Consider the following 13,431-nt stretch of genomic DNA (forward strand, 5'->3'; position numbering starts at 1 on the left):
TTAGTTAAAGCAGTCTTATTCTCACTGAGTGAATAAAACTAAGGGTTGCACTTAAAAATGCATTTATAGGGGTGCCTGGGTGGCTCAGTCCCTTGAACATCCACCTTTGGCTCCGGTCGTGATTACGGGGTTCCTGAATTGAGCCCCGTATCGGGCTCTTTGCTCAGTGGGAGTCTGCTTCTCCCTCTGCCTCTCCCCTTGGCTCATACTCCGTTCCTCTCTGGCAAATAAATAAAAATCTTTTTTTTTTAAATGCATTTTTAATAAAATACCACTTTTAGCTGTTATATTTGGATTCAAGGTATATTTAGTTTGATAAAAGGACACTAATTACTAATATTTAAAAGCTTCCATAATATGCATTGAATTTAAAATAGAGTTTGTTTTCCAGATTGAAAAGGTGGTTTGAAAATGAAGTATACCAAGAGTAGGGGTATCCCTTAAAACTAAAAATCCGGGGCAGCCTGAGTGGCTCAGCGGTTTGGTGCCGCCTTCGGCCCAGGGTGTGGTCCTGGAGACCCGGGATCGAGTCCCACATCAGGCTCCCTGCATGGAATGGGGCCTGTTTCTCCCTCTGCCTGTGCCTGTGCCTCTCCCCCCGCCCCCTCTCTCTCTATCTCTCATGAATAAATAAATAAAATCTTTAAAGAAAAAAAAACCCTGAAAATCTGAAGATTCAAGGTGGGCATCTCTTATTTTATAACCTTGTTGAAACTATATTCCTTGAGGCTAAATAGGAGGACAACCCATAGAATGGGAGAAAATATTTGCAAATCCTTTATTTATTTATTTATTTATTTATTTATTTATTGGCAAATCCTGTATCTGATAAAGGATTAATATCTGGAATATATAGAGAACTCTTACAATTCAACAATAAAAAGACAACCCATTTTATTTTATTTTATTTTATTTTATTTTATTTTTATTTTATTTTTTTAAAAGATTTTATTTATTTATTTGACAGAGAGAGAATGAGAGCACAAGAAGGGGCAGAGGTAGAGGGAGAAGCAGACTCTCCGTGAGCAGGGAGCCTGATGTGGGACTTGATCCCAGGACCCTGGGATCATGGCCTGAGCAGAAGGCAGATGCTTGACAGACTGAGCCACACAGGCGCCCCAAAAGACAACCCATTTTAAAAAATAGACAAAGGAGGGGTACCTGCTGGCTCAATTGGTAGAGCATGCAACTCTTCATCTTGAGATCTTGAGTTCAAGCTCCACATTGGGCATGGAGCCTATTTAAAATTTTTTTTAAATTAAAAAAATTTTTAACAACAACAAAAATAGACAAAGGATCTGAGTAGATATTTCTCCAGAGAGGATATAACAAAGGTCAGTAAGCACATGAAAATATGGTCAATATTATTAGCCATCAGGGAAATGCAAATAAAAACCACAATGAGATATCACTTCATACCCAGAAGAACAGCTATTATCAAAGACTGATAAACTGTTAGCTAAGACTAGAAATTGAGAAGTTGGAACCTCATACATTACTACTGGGAATGTAAGATGGTGCAGTTGCTTTGGAAAAATTTGACAGTTCCTCAAAATTTAAGCACAGAGTTACTATATGACCCAGGAATTACATGTATAAATACATATCCCCAAGAGAAGTGAAACACATGTCCACACAAAAACTTGAACACTATTGTTTGTAGTATATTATTCATGATGGCCAAAAAGCGGAAAATGGCTCAAATATCTAGATACAGACAACTCAGATGATTGGATAAATAATGTGGTACATTCATATAATGGACTGTTATTCAGCAATAAAAAGGAATGAAATACTGATAAAGACTGCAACATGGATGAAGCTTGAAAATACTTTAAGTGAATAAAGCCAGTCACAAAAGACCACATACTGTACAATTCCATTTATATGAAATGCAGAAAAAGATCTGTAGAGATAGAAGGTTGCTTAGTGGTTGCTTAGGACTTTGGGAGGGGAGAGAGAAAATTTTCTTTCAGAAGATGATAAAAATATTCTGAATGAAGGTGGTGGTGGTTTGTACAACTTTGAATATACTAGAGCCATTGAATTGTAGACCTTAAATGGGTAAATATTGTGGTTTGTGGATTATGTGTCAGTAAAGACATTTTTAAAAATTTATTTATTTATTTATTTATTTATTTATTATTTATTTATTTATTTATTTATTTTAGAGAAGAGAGAGTACTGGGGGCAGGGGCAGAGGGAGCAGGAGAGAGAAGCCCAAGCAAACCCTACACTGAGCATAGAGCCTGACAGGGGAGAGCTCTATCTCACAACACTGAGATCATGACGTGAGGCGGACACCCAACCAACTGCACTAGCCAGGCCCCCCTCAGTAAAGATTTAACGTAAAGAAATAATTATCTCCAAAGCCTATTTTTACTTGCTTTCTTCTCTGCAGTACCCTTTTTACAGCAACAGGAGGAAACAGTCAATAGATAGAGATATAGAGCTATAAATCTATTTTCATTTAGCTTAAAACTACTAATTAGTAGTAATGCCAGGTGTTGTTCTAAGCAATTTATCGTTCTGAGCAATCTAACAGCTCTGTTAAGTACCCTCCATTTACAGATAGGGAAACCGTGGCACAGAGCTGTTAAGTAACTTGCCTCTGATCACATAGATAATATGTGGTACGGTGAGATTTTGAAGCGGTTGTCTGGATCCAGAGTCCTCATTCTTAAGTATGTTATATTACCTCTTATATGCATTCCTTCCTAGGTATGACCCACACTTTCTTATCTTACTTTCAGGGGCATCCTCCTTAGAGATTTTGTTCTAGTAGTTTGTTACTGTAGATAACACTACTTCCACTCTAGAGAAGAACAGGTAATTAAAGTATACTGTAATAAGTGTTATATATAGACAGTATTGTGGGAAATACATCTAAGGCATTCTGACCCAATTTAGGAGGTTCAGATAAAATTTTCTGGTAGAATCTGACTGGAAGAATTTAGCTAAGACAGGAGGAAGAGTTCTAGATGGTGTGAATAATGTATAGAGGCCTAGATGCAAGAGATGTGTTGGGCTTTTCAGGGAGTGGCAAATAATCCAGTAGCTCATGTAGGAGCTGTTGAGCCAGAAGTGCCTGGGTGGCTCAGTCGGTTAAGCGTCTGCCTTTGGCTCAGGTGGTGATCCCAGGATTCTGGGATCGAGCCCCTCATTGGGCAATTTGCTAAGTGGGGAGCCTGCTTCTCCCTCTCTCCCTCTGCCTGCAGCTCTGCCTACATGTGTTCTCTGTCAAATAAATAAATTAGCCTTTTAAAAAAAAAAGTTGTTGAGCCAAATGGTTAGAAGTTAGACTTTGCCATTTTGTGAAGTTAAGGATACAATTTAACCTTTCTTAGCTTAATTTTCTTCATCTGCAAAATTGGGATAAAATGGTATTTTATTTATAGGACTGCTAGAAGGCTTAAATGAATTAGTAGTACTTCCTGGCATACAGTAAGTATTATGAAAGGGTTGGTTATTATCTTTATCATTTGCTGTTTAAATGATAAAGATTTAAACAGCAAATGATTTAAAAAATAAATAAATAAATAAACAGCAAATGATTTGCTGCACAAGCAGAGGGGAGGGGCATAGGGAAAAACAGATTCCCCACTGAGCAGGGAACACAATGCAGGGCTCCATCCCAGTACCCTAAGATCGTGACCTGAGCCAAAGGCAGACACCTAACTAACTGAGCCACCCAGACGCCCCTGTATTATTAACATTTTTATTAGTACTATTAAGTGATAGTATCATTAACTACTAGAATTCTAATCAATACTGGGTGGCTGTAGAATGTAAGGAGGTTGTGACTAGAACAAGACTGGAGGATAGAGTGACTGACTTGTCTTCGCTAGTCAAAGACTATCCCAGTTTTAAAACCAGGTCGTCCCCTCCCCCTTAAAACAAAATGGAAAGCCTCATATTCCAGGAACCTCCTTAGTCTTGGGCAAATTAGAATGGTTGTCCAACCTACTAGAGAAGTTATTAGAATCCAGATCATGATATTTGGACTCTGGGGAAATGGGAGAGTACTAAAGGTTTTGTGACCAAGAACTGCTATGATTGGATTTGAAAGCACTTGGACTGTGCTAAGGAGATTATATTGGAGGAAGATAGGAATGGACTTTAGGAGGCTGATAGAATAAGTGGATGATGGTAGCCTCAATTAAGGCAGTCTAATAGAAGTGAATGAATTTGACAGGTATTTAGGAAGTAGAGTGGTAGTTATTAGGGACTGGCTGGAGAATAAGGGAGATTTCAGTTACTGGGTTGGTGATTGCCTTTGCATTTGTCACTGAGGTAGAAAATGCAACAGATTTCACGGGAATCTGTTGAATTGGGGTGACTGTGGGCCATGGAAGTCATTGAGATCAGGAAGTAACTAGATCAGTAACTCTTAAGAAGGACTAGATAGATTTTACAGAACTTATAAATTCCAGAGATCTTTGAAGCTGTAGTAATGGATGTGATTGCTCAAGAAGAAAAGTATATAAAATGAAAGAACAAACTAGGACAGAAACTTGAGGATCCTCAGTATTTAGAAACCCACAGGAGAAACTGAAAAGGATTAGCTAGGAAGTTGGAAATAAACAGGAGTATGTGAATACCACAGAGCTAAGGCAAGAGAGTGTTCCAAGTAGATAAAAGGTCAGTGGTATTAAATTAAAAATAATAGAACTGAATAATCTCCAGTACAATTTTTTTAAATGTTTAATTACTGTCACATAGGTCCTTTTTAAAACTTCTAAAAATCTAAGGTATAGTCTTTAGTGTTCCGTTTGATGAGTTTTGGCAGTTGTATCCACCCAGATGATCATCACTCAAAAAAAAATCCCCCAACTTTTAACCATAGTTTGATTTCTACCACTGTAGATTAATTTTGCCTGTTTTTGGAAGTTATATTATGGAATTATACAGTATTTTTTTAAAGATTTTATTTATTTATTCATGAGAATACACAGAGAGGAGAGAGAGAAGCAGAGACACAGGCAGAGGGAGAAGCAGGTTCCATGCCGGGAGCCTGATGTGGGACTCCATCCTGGGTCTCCAGGATCACACCCTGGGCTGAAGGCGGCGCTAAACCACTGAGCCACCAGGGCTGCCCCAGTATGTATTGTTTTGTATATGGTTTGTTTCCCCCAACATAATTTTGAACTCCCATCACTGTTATCATATGTATAGTTCTTGTTCCTTTCTATTAAGTAATATTGCATCGTATACATTTATCACATCTTTATCCATTCTTTTTTAAGATTTTTTAAAAATTTATTCATGAGAGACAGACAGAGAGAGAGAGAGGCAGAGACAAAGGCAGAGGGAAAAGCAGGCTCCATGCATGGAGCCCATGTGGAACTCCATCTGGGGTCTCCAGGATCACGCTCTGGGCTGAAGGCGGCGCTAAACCGCTGAGCCACCCGGGTTGCCCATATCTATTCTTTAATTAGTGGATGCTTAAGTTCTTTTCAGTTTGGAATACTATGACTAAAACTACTATGGACAATTCTTGTACAAGTCTTTTTGCGGACATATATTTTTATTGGGTAAATAAATACCTAGGTATGGCCATTGAACTTTATGTTAAATTGGAGATTAATAATGACCAGCCAGTGCAGCTTCCATAGAGTTAGGGGCAGAAACCAGATAGATGGGAGTGGGAAATCAGGAAGTATTATTAGTAACAACTGTTAAGGAAGTCTAGCTAAAATAATCTAGTCTAGATAAGTAGCTAAGTCAAAGGTGAGATTTTGTTTATTTGATTTTATTTTTGTGTTTTTAAAATCCTTGATGGGAAGGAACTAGTGGAAGGGGGGGTTATTTGCTGAAGAGGTCCCTGAGGTCCCCAAGGAGGAAAGACAATGAATGCAGGTTGGAGGGATTAGTCTTTCTATGTAGGAAGGTTAATCTGGTAGGAGAGAAGGAAGAAATGTGTGGAAATGCAGTCAAGTGATAGGTTTATTGGCAAAGAATTCCTCTCTGATGACTTCTGTATTTTCTGTGAAGTTGGGAGATGATCAGTTTGGTGAAAATGAGGTGGTGGAGTTAAGGAGTAGGGAGAGCAGGAAAGGAAGTGGGGGTCGATGGGTTTGAGGCAAATGGAAAATATTTTAGGAGGGCCTGGCCGGCTCAGTTGGTAGAGCATGTGACTCTTGATCTTGGAGCTATGAGTTCAAGCCTCACATTGAGGTAGAGATTTCTTAAAAATAAAAAATATTAAGAAAAAATATTTTAAACAGTTATGAAGAAACAAACATAAGTGTGCTGGACAGCTTTGAGGGTTCAGAGGAGAGTGGAAGAGCTCAGGAGCTTTTCTGGTCCTGAAGAACTGTTCAATTTATTTTTCTTTTCGTTTTCGTTTCGTTGTTGTTTGTTTGTTGTTGTTGGGTTTTTTTTAGATTTTAGGGCTTGAACTCACAACCTTGAGATCAAGACAAGAGCTGAAATCAAAAATCGGACACTTAACTGACTGAGCCACTCAGGCACCCTGACTTTATGTTTTTGTTTTCTTTTTTTTTTTTAAACATTTTATTTATTTATTCATGAGAGGGAGAGAGAGGCAGAGGCACAGGCAGAGCGAGAAACAGACTCCATGCAGGGAGCCCAATGTGGGACTCAATCCCAGGACTCCAGGATCACACCCTGGGCCGAAGGCAGACACTAAACCACTGAGCCACCCAGGTATCCCCTGTTTTCTTTATTTTTTTAAGAGATGGGGAAAAAGAGAGAAGAGGGGCAGAGGGATAAGAGAGAGAATCTTAAGCAGGCTCTACACCTAACATGGAGCCCAGCATAAATAAAGCTTGATCTCACAATCCTGAGATCATGACCTGAGCCAAAATCAAGAATTGGACGCTTAACTGCCACCCAGGTGTTCCCGACTTTATGCCTTTTTAATGGAACAGTGTGAAAAGTGGCTTTTGAATGTGCCAGAATTTCTCTTTCTCCTGCTGCTTCTATTCCTGAAACTCCCTGATCTCAGTGAAAGCAAACCAGGGCATCCTTAGCAACCTGCTGTCTGGAGGTAGGCCATTATAAAGGCATGTTGTTAGTGGCTACTCTATTGAGGTTTGAGAGAAAATTTTTTAAAGTTCTTTTTTTTTTTTTTTTTTTTTTTTTTTAAGGATTTTATTCATGAGAGACACACACAGAGAGAGGCAGAGACACAGGTAGAGGGAGAGGCAGGCTCCATGCAGGGAGCCCGATGCAGAACTTGATCCCGGGTCTCCAGGATCAGGCCCTGGGCTGAAGGCAGCGCTAAACTGCTGAGCCACTCGGGCTGCCCTAAAGTTCTTTTTTATATCAATGGCTCACTTAATATTAAACCATCACCAAAATTGACATTCCTGATGACTAGACCTAGATGTTCATTTCTAAATTCTTGTCTCTGCTCTCATTTCTTTTTCTCATAAGTATTTTATTCCCTGCGGGGAGCCTGATGTGGGACTTAATCCCAGGACCCCGGAATCATGCCCTGAGCCAAAGGCAGATGCTCAACTGCTGAGCCACCCAGGCATCCCTCTTCAGAGGTCTTAATGCAGAATACTAATGTTACTTTGAGCCTTCTCTATTATCCCTTAGGGGCAGCAAGAAGTGTTGAAGGTTCAGTCTGCTCTTTGAGCAGTTGTAGATCAAGGGCTGAATCTTTCAGGACTCCCTGAAAAGTCAGCCCTTAATTGACTTGTATCACTGATACTTTGCTATGAGCCTAAACTACAGTTCCTGGCTTTATTCCAAAGAGGATACAGTTTATAGTGTTTCTAAAACAAAAATCAAGTAATCATAAATATCATTGCAAATTATTACTATCTGTACATGGTTCTTTTAAATATTGACACTAAAATCAGATCTTTAGACATGAAAAGTCCTCAAGAGATCCTCTGGTCCAATTCCTTGGCTCAAGGTAGCTAAGTTATCCCAGCTCCTGTTTGAGGCACCTCAAGGTGGTGACTGGTAAAAGAGCCATTCATTCAACCATTTATTCAGCCCCTATGGTATGTCTACTAGGGTCAAGTACCTTTTAGACATGTGAGTCAGCAGTGAGCAAGCAGATGAAGATCCCAGTGAATTCTAGTGGAGGGGAAAATAGAGAAGAAACAAACTAAATAAGGGCACCTGTGTGACTCGGTTTAGCATCAGCTCTTGATTTTGGCTCAGGTCATGATCTCAGGGTTGTTAGATCAAGCCCTATATTGGCCTCCTCGCTCGGTGTGGAACCTGTTTAAGATCCTCTCTCTTCTCCCTCTGCCCTTCCCTGCCCCTCCTCCCCTCCCTCTAAAACAAAAACTAAGTAAATACATACAATATATTAAATAATAAGTGCTATGCATAAATGTAATAAAGGAGGGAAGAGGGATAGGGTATATCATGGTTGAGAGGTAGGAGGTGCAGTTTGAAATGAGGTGAACAAGGAAGGTCTCATTGGGGTACCATTAAACAACAACTTGAAGAAAATGGGAATAACAATGAAGATACTGCAAAGCGTGTTTCAGGCAGAAGGAACATTAGATGTAAAGGTCCTGCGGCAACATTACCCAGTGTGTTTGAGCAAAAGGAGGGACACCAATATGGCTGAAATGAAATGAATGAGATGGAGAATAGTAGGAAGTGAGGGTCAGGATCATCAGCCTCATAGGTCAGGGTAAGGACTTTTGGCTTTACGCTGATAAGTTATCAGAAGGTTTTGAGCAGAAAAGGGACATGATCTAACTTTCCTTTCTAGAGGGTACTCTACTGTGTTGAGAGGAGACTGTGGAGAGGTCCCAGTGGAAGCAAGGAGACCAGTTAGGATACTGTTGTGGTCATGTGGGCAAGAGGTGGTAGTGGCTTGAGTCAGGGCGGTAATGGCGAAGTGAGAAGCAGCCTGATTCAGGATAGCTATCTGAAGATTGAGTCAACAGGATTGTGGAATCTTTGTTAATCCCAGAGAACTCTAATTATGGAAACTTTAGACGTGGGACAAAACCAATAGGCGAGAGTTGTTAGTGTGCTTAAGAGTTTACTGATGAATTATGAAAAGCGTGCTTTGGACTTTGGGTTAATACTCTTACCCTGCGTATTAAATGAACTTTCAGCTTATTTCATACACTGTTTATTTCTGTAGCAAATTTATGTGGTTCATAAATATTCTTTTTAGCTTTTATTTTATATGCATTGTCCTTTGTTCTCAAGTGCCTATACTTTTCTTTAAGGTTGAAAATGTTGTTAGCCCAAATAAATCGAGATTCTCAGGGAATGACAGAGTTTCCTGGAGGAGGAATGGAGGCTCAACATGTTACCCTGTGCCTGACAGAGGCAGTAACAGTGGCAGGTGAGTGGTTTTGTTTGAAGGGACCATGTGGGTTACCTTGCTGTGGACACTGGGTGCAGTAGGGCAGGGAAATATGTTTTGTAAATGCCAGAAATCCCATTTGAGTCTTAAGCAATCTGCCTTATGCCTAATTTTCATTTAAAAATTTTAAACAGCACGTACATATGATAGTTACCTAAAGAAAATAACTATTTTTTTATAATAGATGGTGACAATTTAGAAAATATGGAAGGTGTAAGCTTGCAAGCAGTAACACTTGCAGATGGTTCTACCGCTTATATACAACACAATTCTAAAGGTATGTGCCACATATACAGCCCTTTGGTTAACACCAGAAATTCATAACCTCAGAGTTGGAGCACCTAGCAACTACATCCCTTCCCAACCCATCCTAAAGATGCTGTATTGCATATGGTAATTTTACATAGTTTCAGGTTAACTTAAATTTGTTTCAATATTTGGGGACACCCTTTGGGATATTTGGAATATGCTCTGGGGTATCAAAAATTAGGGGGGAAAGGGGGACTGTCCCCAACCTCTTTCTAGGAAGACCCTTCTTGCTTTTTTTACTTCCAAGTTATGATTTAATGTTTTTGCAAGACATGCATCAAAGTATAGATGTTTGGTGTTGCTTATATAACATTGTGAATCAGTGTTTACTTTGCTCAGTTCTCAAACTCCTTGTTTTTATGGGAACCTACTGAGCACATGTATATATAGTGAAGGGACTTCTAGCACCTAGGAATGACAATGACAACTGGTCTCATATACAATGCCATATCTGTCACTCTTCTCAGTTTCAGCTTCCCTATAGTCAGGGTCACCATTCCTAAGAGGCTCTGACAGATGAATAAATTCAGCTCACATAGCTTGCTGTGATGAGCCACTCTTCCTCTTGAACTTATTTAATTAAAAATTGGAGGGGAGGAAGAATGGCTGAGGGAGGATTTTCTGCTTTCTATAGGATCACTGGATGTGTTTTTGAATTGCCTCAGAACATTGAGGGAAGAATCAAGATGAACATGATCTTAAGTAGTGTATGTTTTTATAGTTGATACCATTTTGAAATTGTATAAAGTTTAAAATTTTTGCTTGTGCTAATTTTTTGGCTTAAATCTTTTGTTCCAGATGGAAAACTCATAGACGGCCAGGTCATTCAGTTGGAGGATGGTTCTGCTGCCTATGTTCAGCATGTACCCATACCTAAAAGTAGTAAGTATTTATACTAACTGACCCTGCTGATTCTCCAACTTCAGTATTTGCTGCCTCCAGCTACCTCTTACTGTGTAGAGTTAGTTCAGGTCTCTAGACCTCCTTTTGAAAGGGAAGATCAGTAGGTATCAGAGAATCTAAATAGACTGTTTAGACTTCATTGAGACTTTGTCTCAAAGATAATGGAAAAGAAGTTACTGGACTACACTCTAGCGATAAATGGACAACAGTTTTACGTGAATATTTCTATTACTTGAGCTAACTCCTGCATGTCTCTCATTTTCTTCCTTTTTTTCCCGTTCTTTCAGCTCTCCTTATTTCCACGTATGCATTCCTAAAACAAGTATTCTAATATGTTTTTACTCAGCACTTACTTAGAGCAGCTTTACTGAAAATACTTTAATGTTCAAGGGCTCAAAAGCACGTGTAGGTTTTTAAAATGTGCTTAGTGGTTTATTGACTCTTATTGCTGAGTTATCAGAACATTAGAAAACATGAGATCTAAATGTAAGCATTGCTCTTGAGCAGGGGACAGTTTGCGTTTAGAGGATGGCCAAGCAGTGCAGCTAGAAGATGGAACTACGGCATTTATTCATCATACCTCTAAAGGTAAAATAACTTTGGAAATAGGAATAAGGGAGAAGTGGGGTGTAGGGAAAATGAGACCTGCCTATATTTGCTGAAATGTTGTCATGTAAAAGGGGATTTGTGCTTGTTCTCTGAAATATAAATTGGCACATTTGGGTAGAGGCTAAAGAAAAACTTTCTGATAATTTGAGCTGTCCGGTAACAGGTTGGAATAGCAAACACCTGGTCCCTGGTAGACTTCAAATAGAGGCTACTTTTTGAACATGAAATTAAACATTTAAAAGTCAAATTGTTGATTTCTTTTCCTCTTACATATAATTTTTTTCTTTCAAATTTACATATAATTTTTTAAGCAAGAACCTTTGCCTATTGTGTTATCTTTTAATATGAAATAAAAATTTTAAATTTATTTGAAGCAAATATGCCAAAAATGTTAATGCTTATTAACTTTGAGTAAGGAGGACCATGGGTTTGAGGTGGAATGCATAGGAATAATGAGCATGCATATCTCTGCAGCCCGGCTATCTGGGTTCAAATCTAGGTCTGCTATCTTTTAGCTATGTGACCTCGTTCAAATTTTTTAACCTCCCCGTGCTTCAGTTTCATCCTCTGTAAAACGAGTATCATAATAAATATCTACCTCATTGGGTAGTTGTGAGGACAAAATGTGCAAACATATGTATGTAAAGCACAATATTTGTCACAGAGTAAAGGCTCAATAAATGTTAGCTACTATACCTTATAGAATATTTTATAGAATGACATAACATGTTTTAGAAAGATGTAAGTTGTGCAACCAAAGGGGGAAATTTTTTAAAATTTAGAATATGTAAATTTGTAAGTAAAGTTGGGAAAAAGTAAACTCTGAATTTGTCTCTTTAACAGTGGGACTTAATCACAGGTTCATTGTAATTGTCTAGATTTATTATTTCACAATGCTGTACATATAGAAGGGAAAAAAGCCCATGAATTTGGGAGTCATACTGACATGAGTGTAGATCCTGGTTCCTCTACATACTGATTTTGACTGTTAATTGTTAGTTTTCTAAATTTCCTGGTTCCTAAGGAAAGTGAGTTTATTTCCCCAAACCTTAATTTCTGTTTTGTAGGAGGAGGGTGGTAAATACACCCACCTCACAGAATCGTTGTGAGGATTCAATGAAATCACACAGTGTAAGGCACATAGACCAGTGCTCACAGAACTATTCAGTAAAAGTTCATTCCCTTCTTCCTTTAAATAAGTAACTCTATCAGACTACCTTTAATTTAATGCCATTCTCTTCCACTCCCCCAGATAGTTATGACCAGAGCGCATTACAGGCAGTTCAGCTGGAAGACGGCACCACAGCATACATCCACCATGCAGTACAAGTCCCGCAGTCTGATACCATCTTGGCAATTCAGGCTGATGGGACAGTGGCAGGTCTGCACACTGGGGATGCCACGATTGACCCTGACACCATCAGTGCTTTGGAACAGTATGCAGCAAAGGTACAGCATTTTACAATTTCAAGAATGTCCCCGATACAGCTTATTTTTCATTAAAGTAAAACAAGAAAGTATACTTTATCCAATAAGAAACTAGCAATTCAAAGTCAAAATCAGACAGCCTTAAGGAGATCAGTGTTTATCTTAAAAGGAGTGAAGTGTAAAAAGAACCATTTGAATAAAGATAACAGGAATAGAGAAGAGCTCATAGAGTAGAAATGGTGGCAGAGAAGTCATAAGAAGATATATCCAAGGATGAGTGCCATCAAATAAATAATAAAGTATAGATGGATCAGCTTACAAATTAAGAAGCAGAAATTAGAGATTAGAGAAAAAGTGAAGGAAAGTCTCAATTAAGTTTTATATCAAAAGGGCTGGGTTTTCCCCTGTAATGAACATATATCTTTCATATAATTTTTTTTTAAAGATTTTATTTATTTATTCATAGAGACACACACACAGAGAGAGAGAGAGAGAGAGGCGCAGAGACACAGACAAAGAGAAACATAAGCAGGCTCCATGCAGGGAACCTGATGCGGGACTCGATCCCAGGTCTCCAAGACCATGCCCCAGGCTGCAGGCAGCGCTAAACCACTGCCATGGGGGCTGCCCTCTTTCATATAATTTTAAAAGATTTCTATTCCTCACTTTTTATAGTAGAAAATTTCAAACAAACACAAAAATAAATGATAATGAATCCCTGTGTACATAACACCTAAACAAATGCCAAAATGTAAAACTTTTTTAAGCTTTATTTTATTTCTGTAGGTATCCATTGATGGAAGTGAAAGTGTAACAGGTACTGGAATGATAGAAAATGAACAAGAGAAAAAAATGCAGGTATG

General features: G+C 38.7%; 1 protein-coding gene across 5 annotated transcripts in view; it reads left to right on the top strand.

Moving 5' to 3' along the window:
- Positions 1-13,431, top strand: part of ZNF143 (zinc finger protein 143) — a 59,531-nt gene that overhangs the window by 8,419 nt on the left and 37,681 nt on the right. For 2 of the 5 annotated variants that reach the window (XM_025459446.3, XM_025459444.3), the window contains 6 exons: positions 9,180-9,298; positions 9,504-9,596; positions 10,427-10,510; positions 11,036-11,119; positions 12,393-12,589; positions 13,355-13,426. In XM_025459446.3, the coding sequence (XP_025315231.1) occupies positions 9,180-9,298; positions 9,504-9,596; positions 10,427-10,510; positions 11,036-11,119; positions 12,393-12,589; positions 13,355-13,426 (649 nt within the window). Of the gene's footprint in view, positions 1-4,699; positions 5,101-9,179; positions 9,299-9,503; positions 9,597-10,426; positions 10,511-11,035; positions 11,120-12,392; positions 12,590-13,354; positions 13,427-13,431 lie in introns of those variants that run through there. The other 3 variants (XM_035704213.2, XM_025459445.3, XM_025459447.3) reach the window with 2 other exon arrangements.

This window comes from Canis lupus, chromosome 21 (genome assembly GCF_003254725.2).
Source record: "Canis lupus dingo isolate Sandy chromosome 21, ASM325472v2, whole genome shotgun sequence".
NCBI classification, from domain to species: Eukaryota; Metazoa; Chordata; class Mammalia; order Carnivora; family Canidae; genus Canis; species Canis lupus.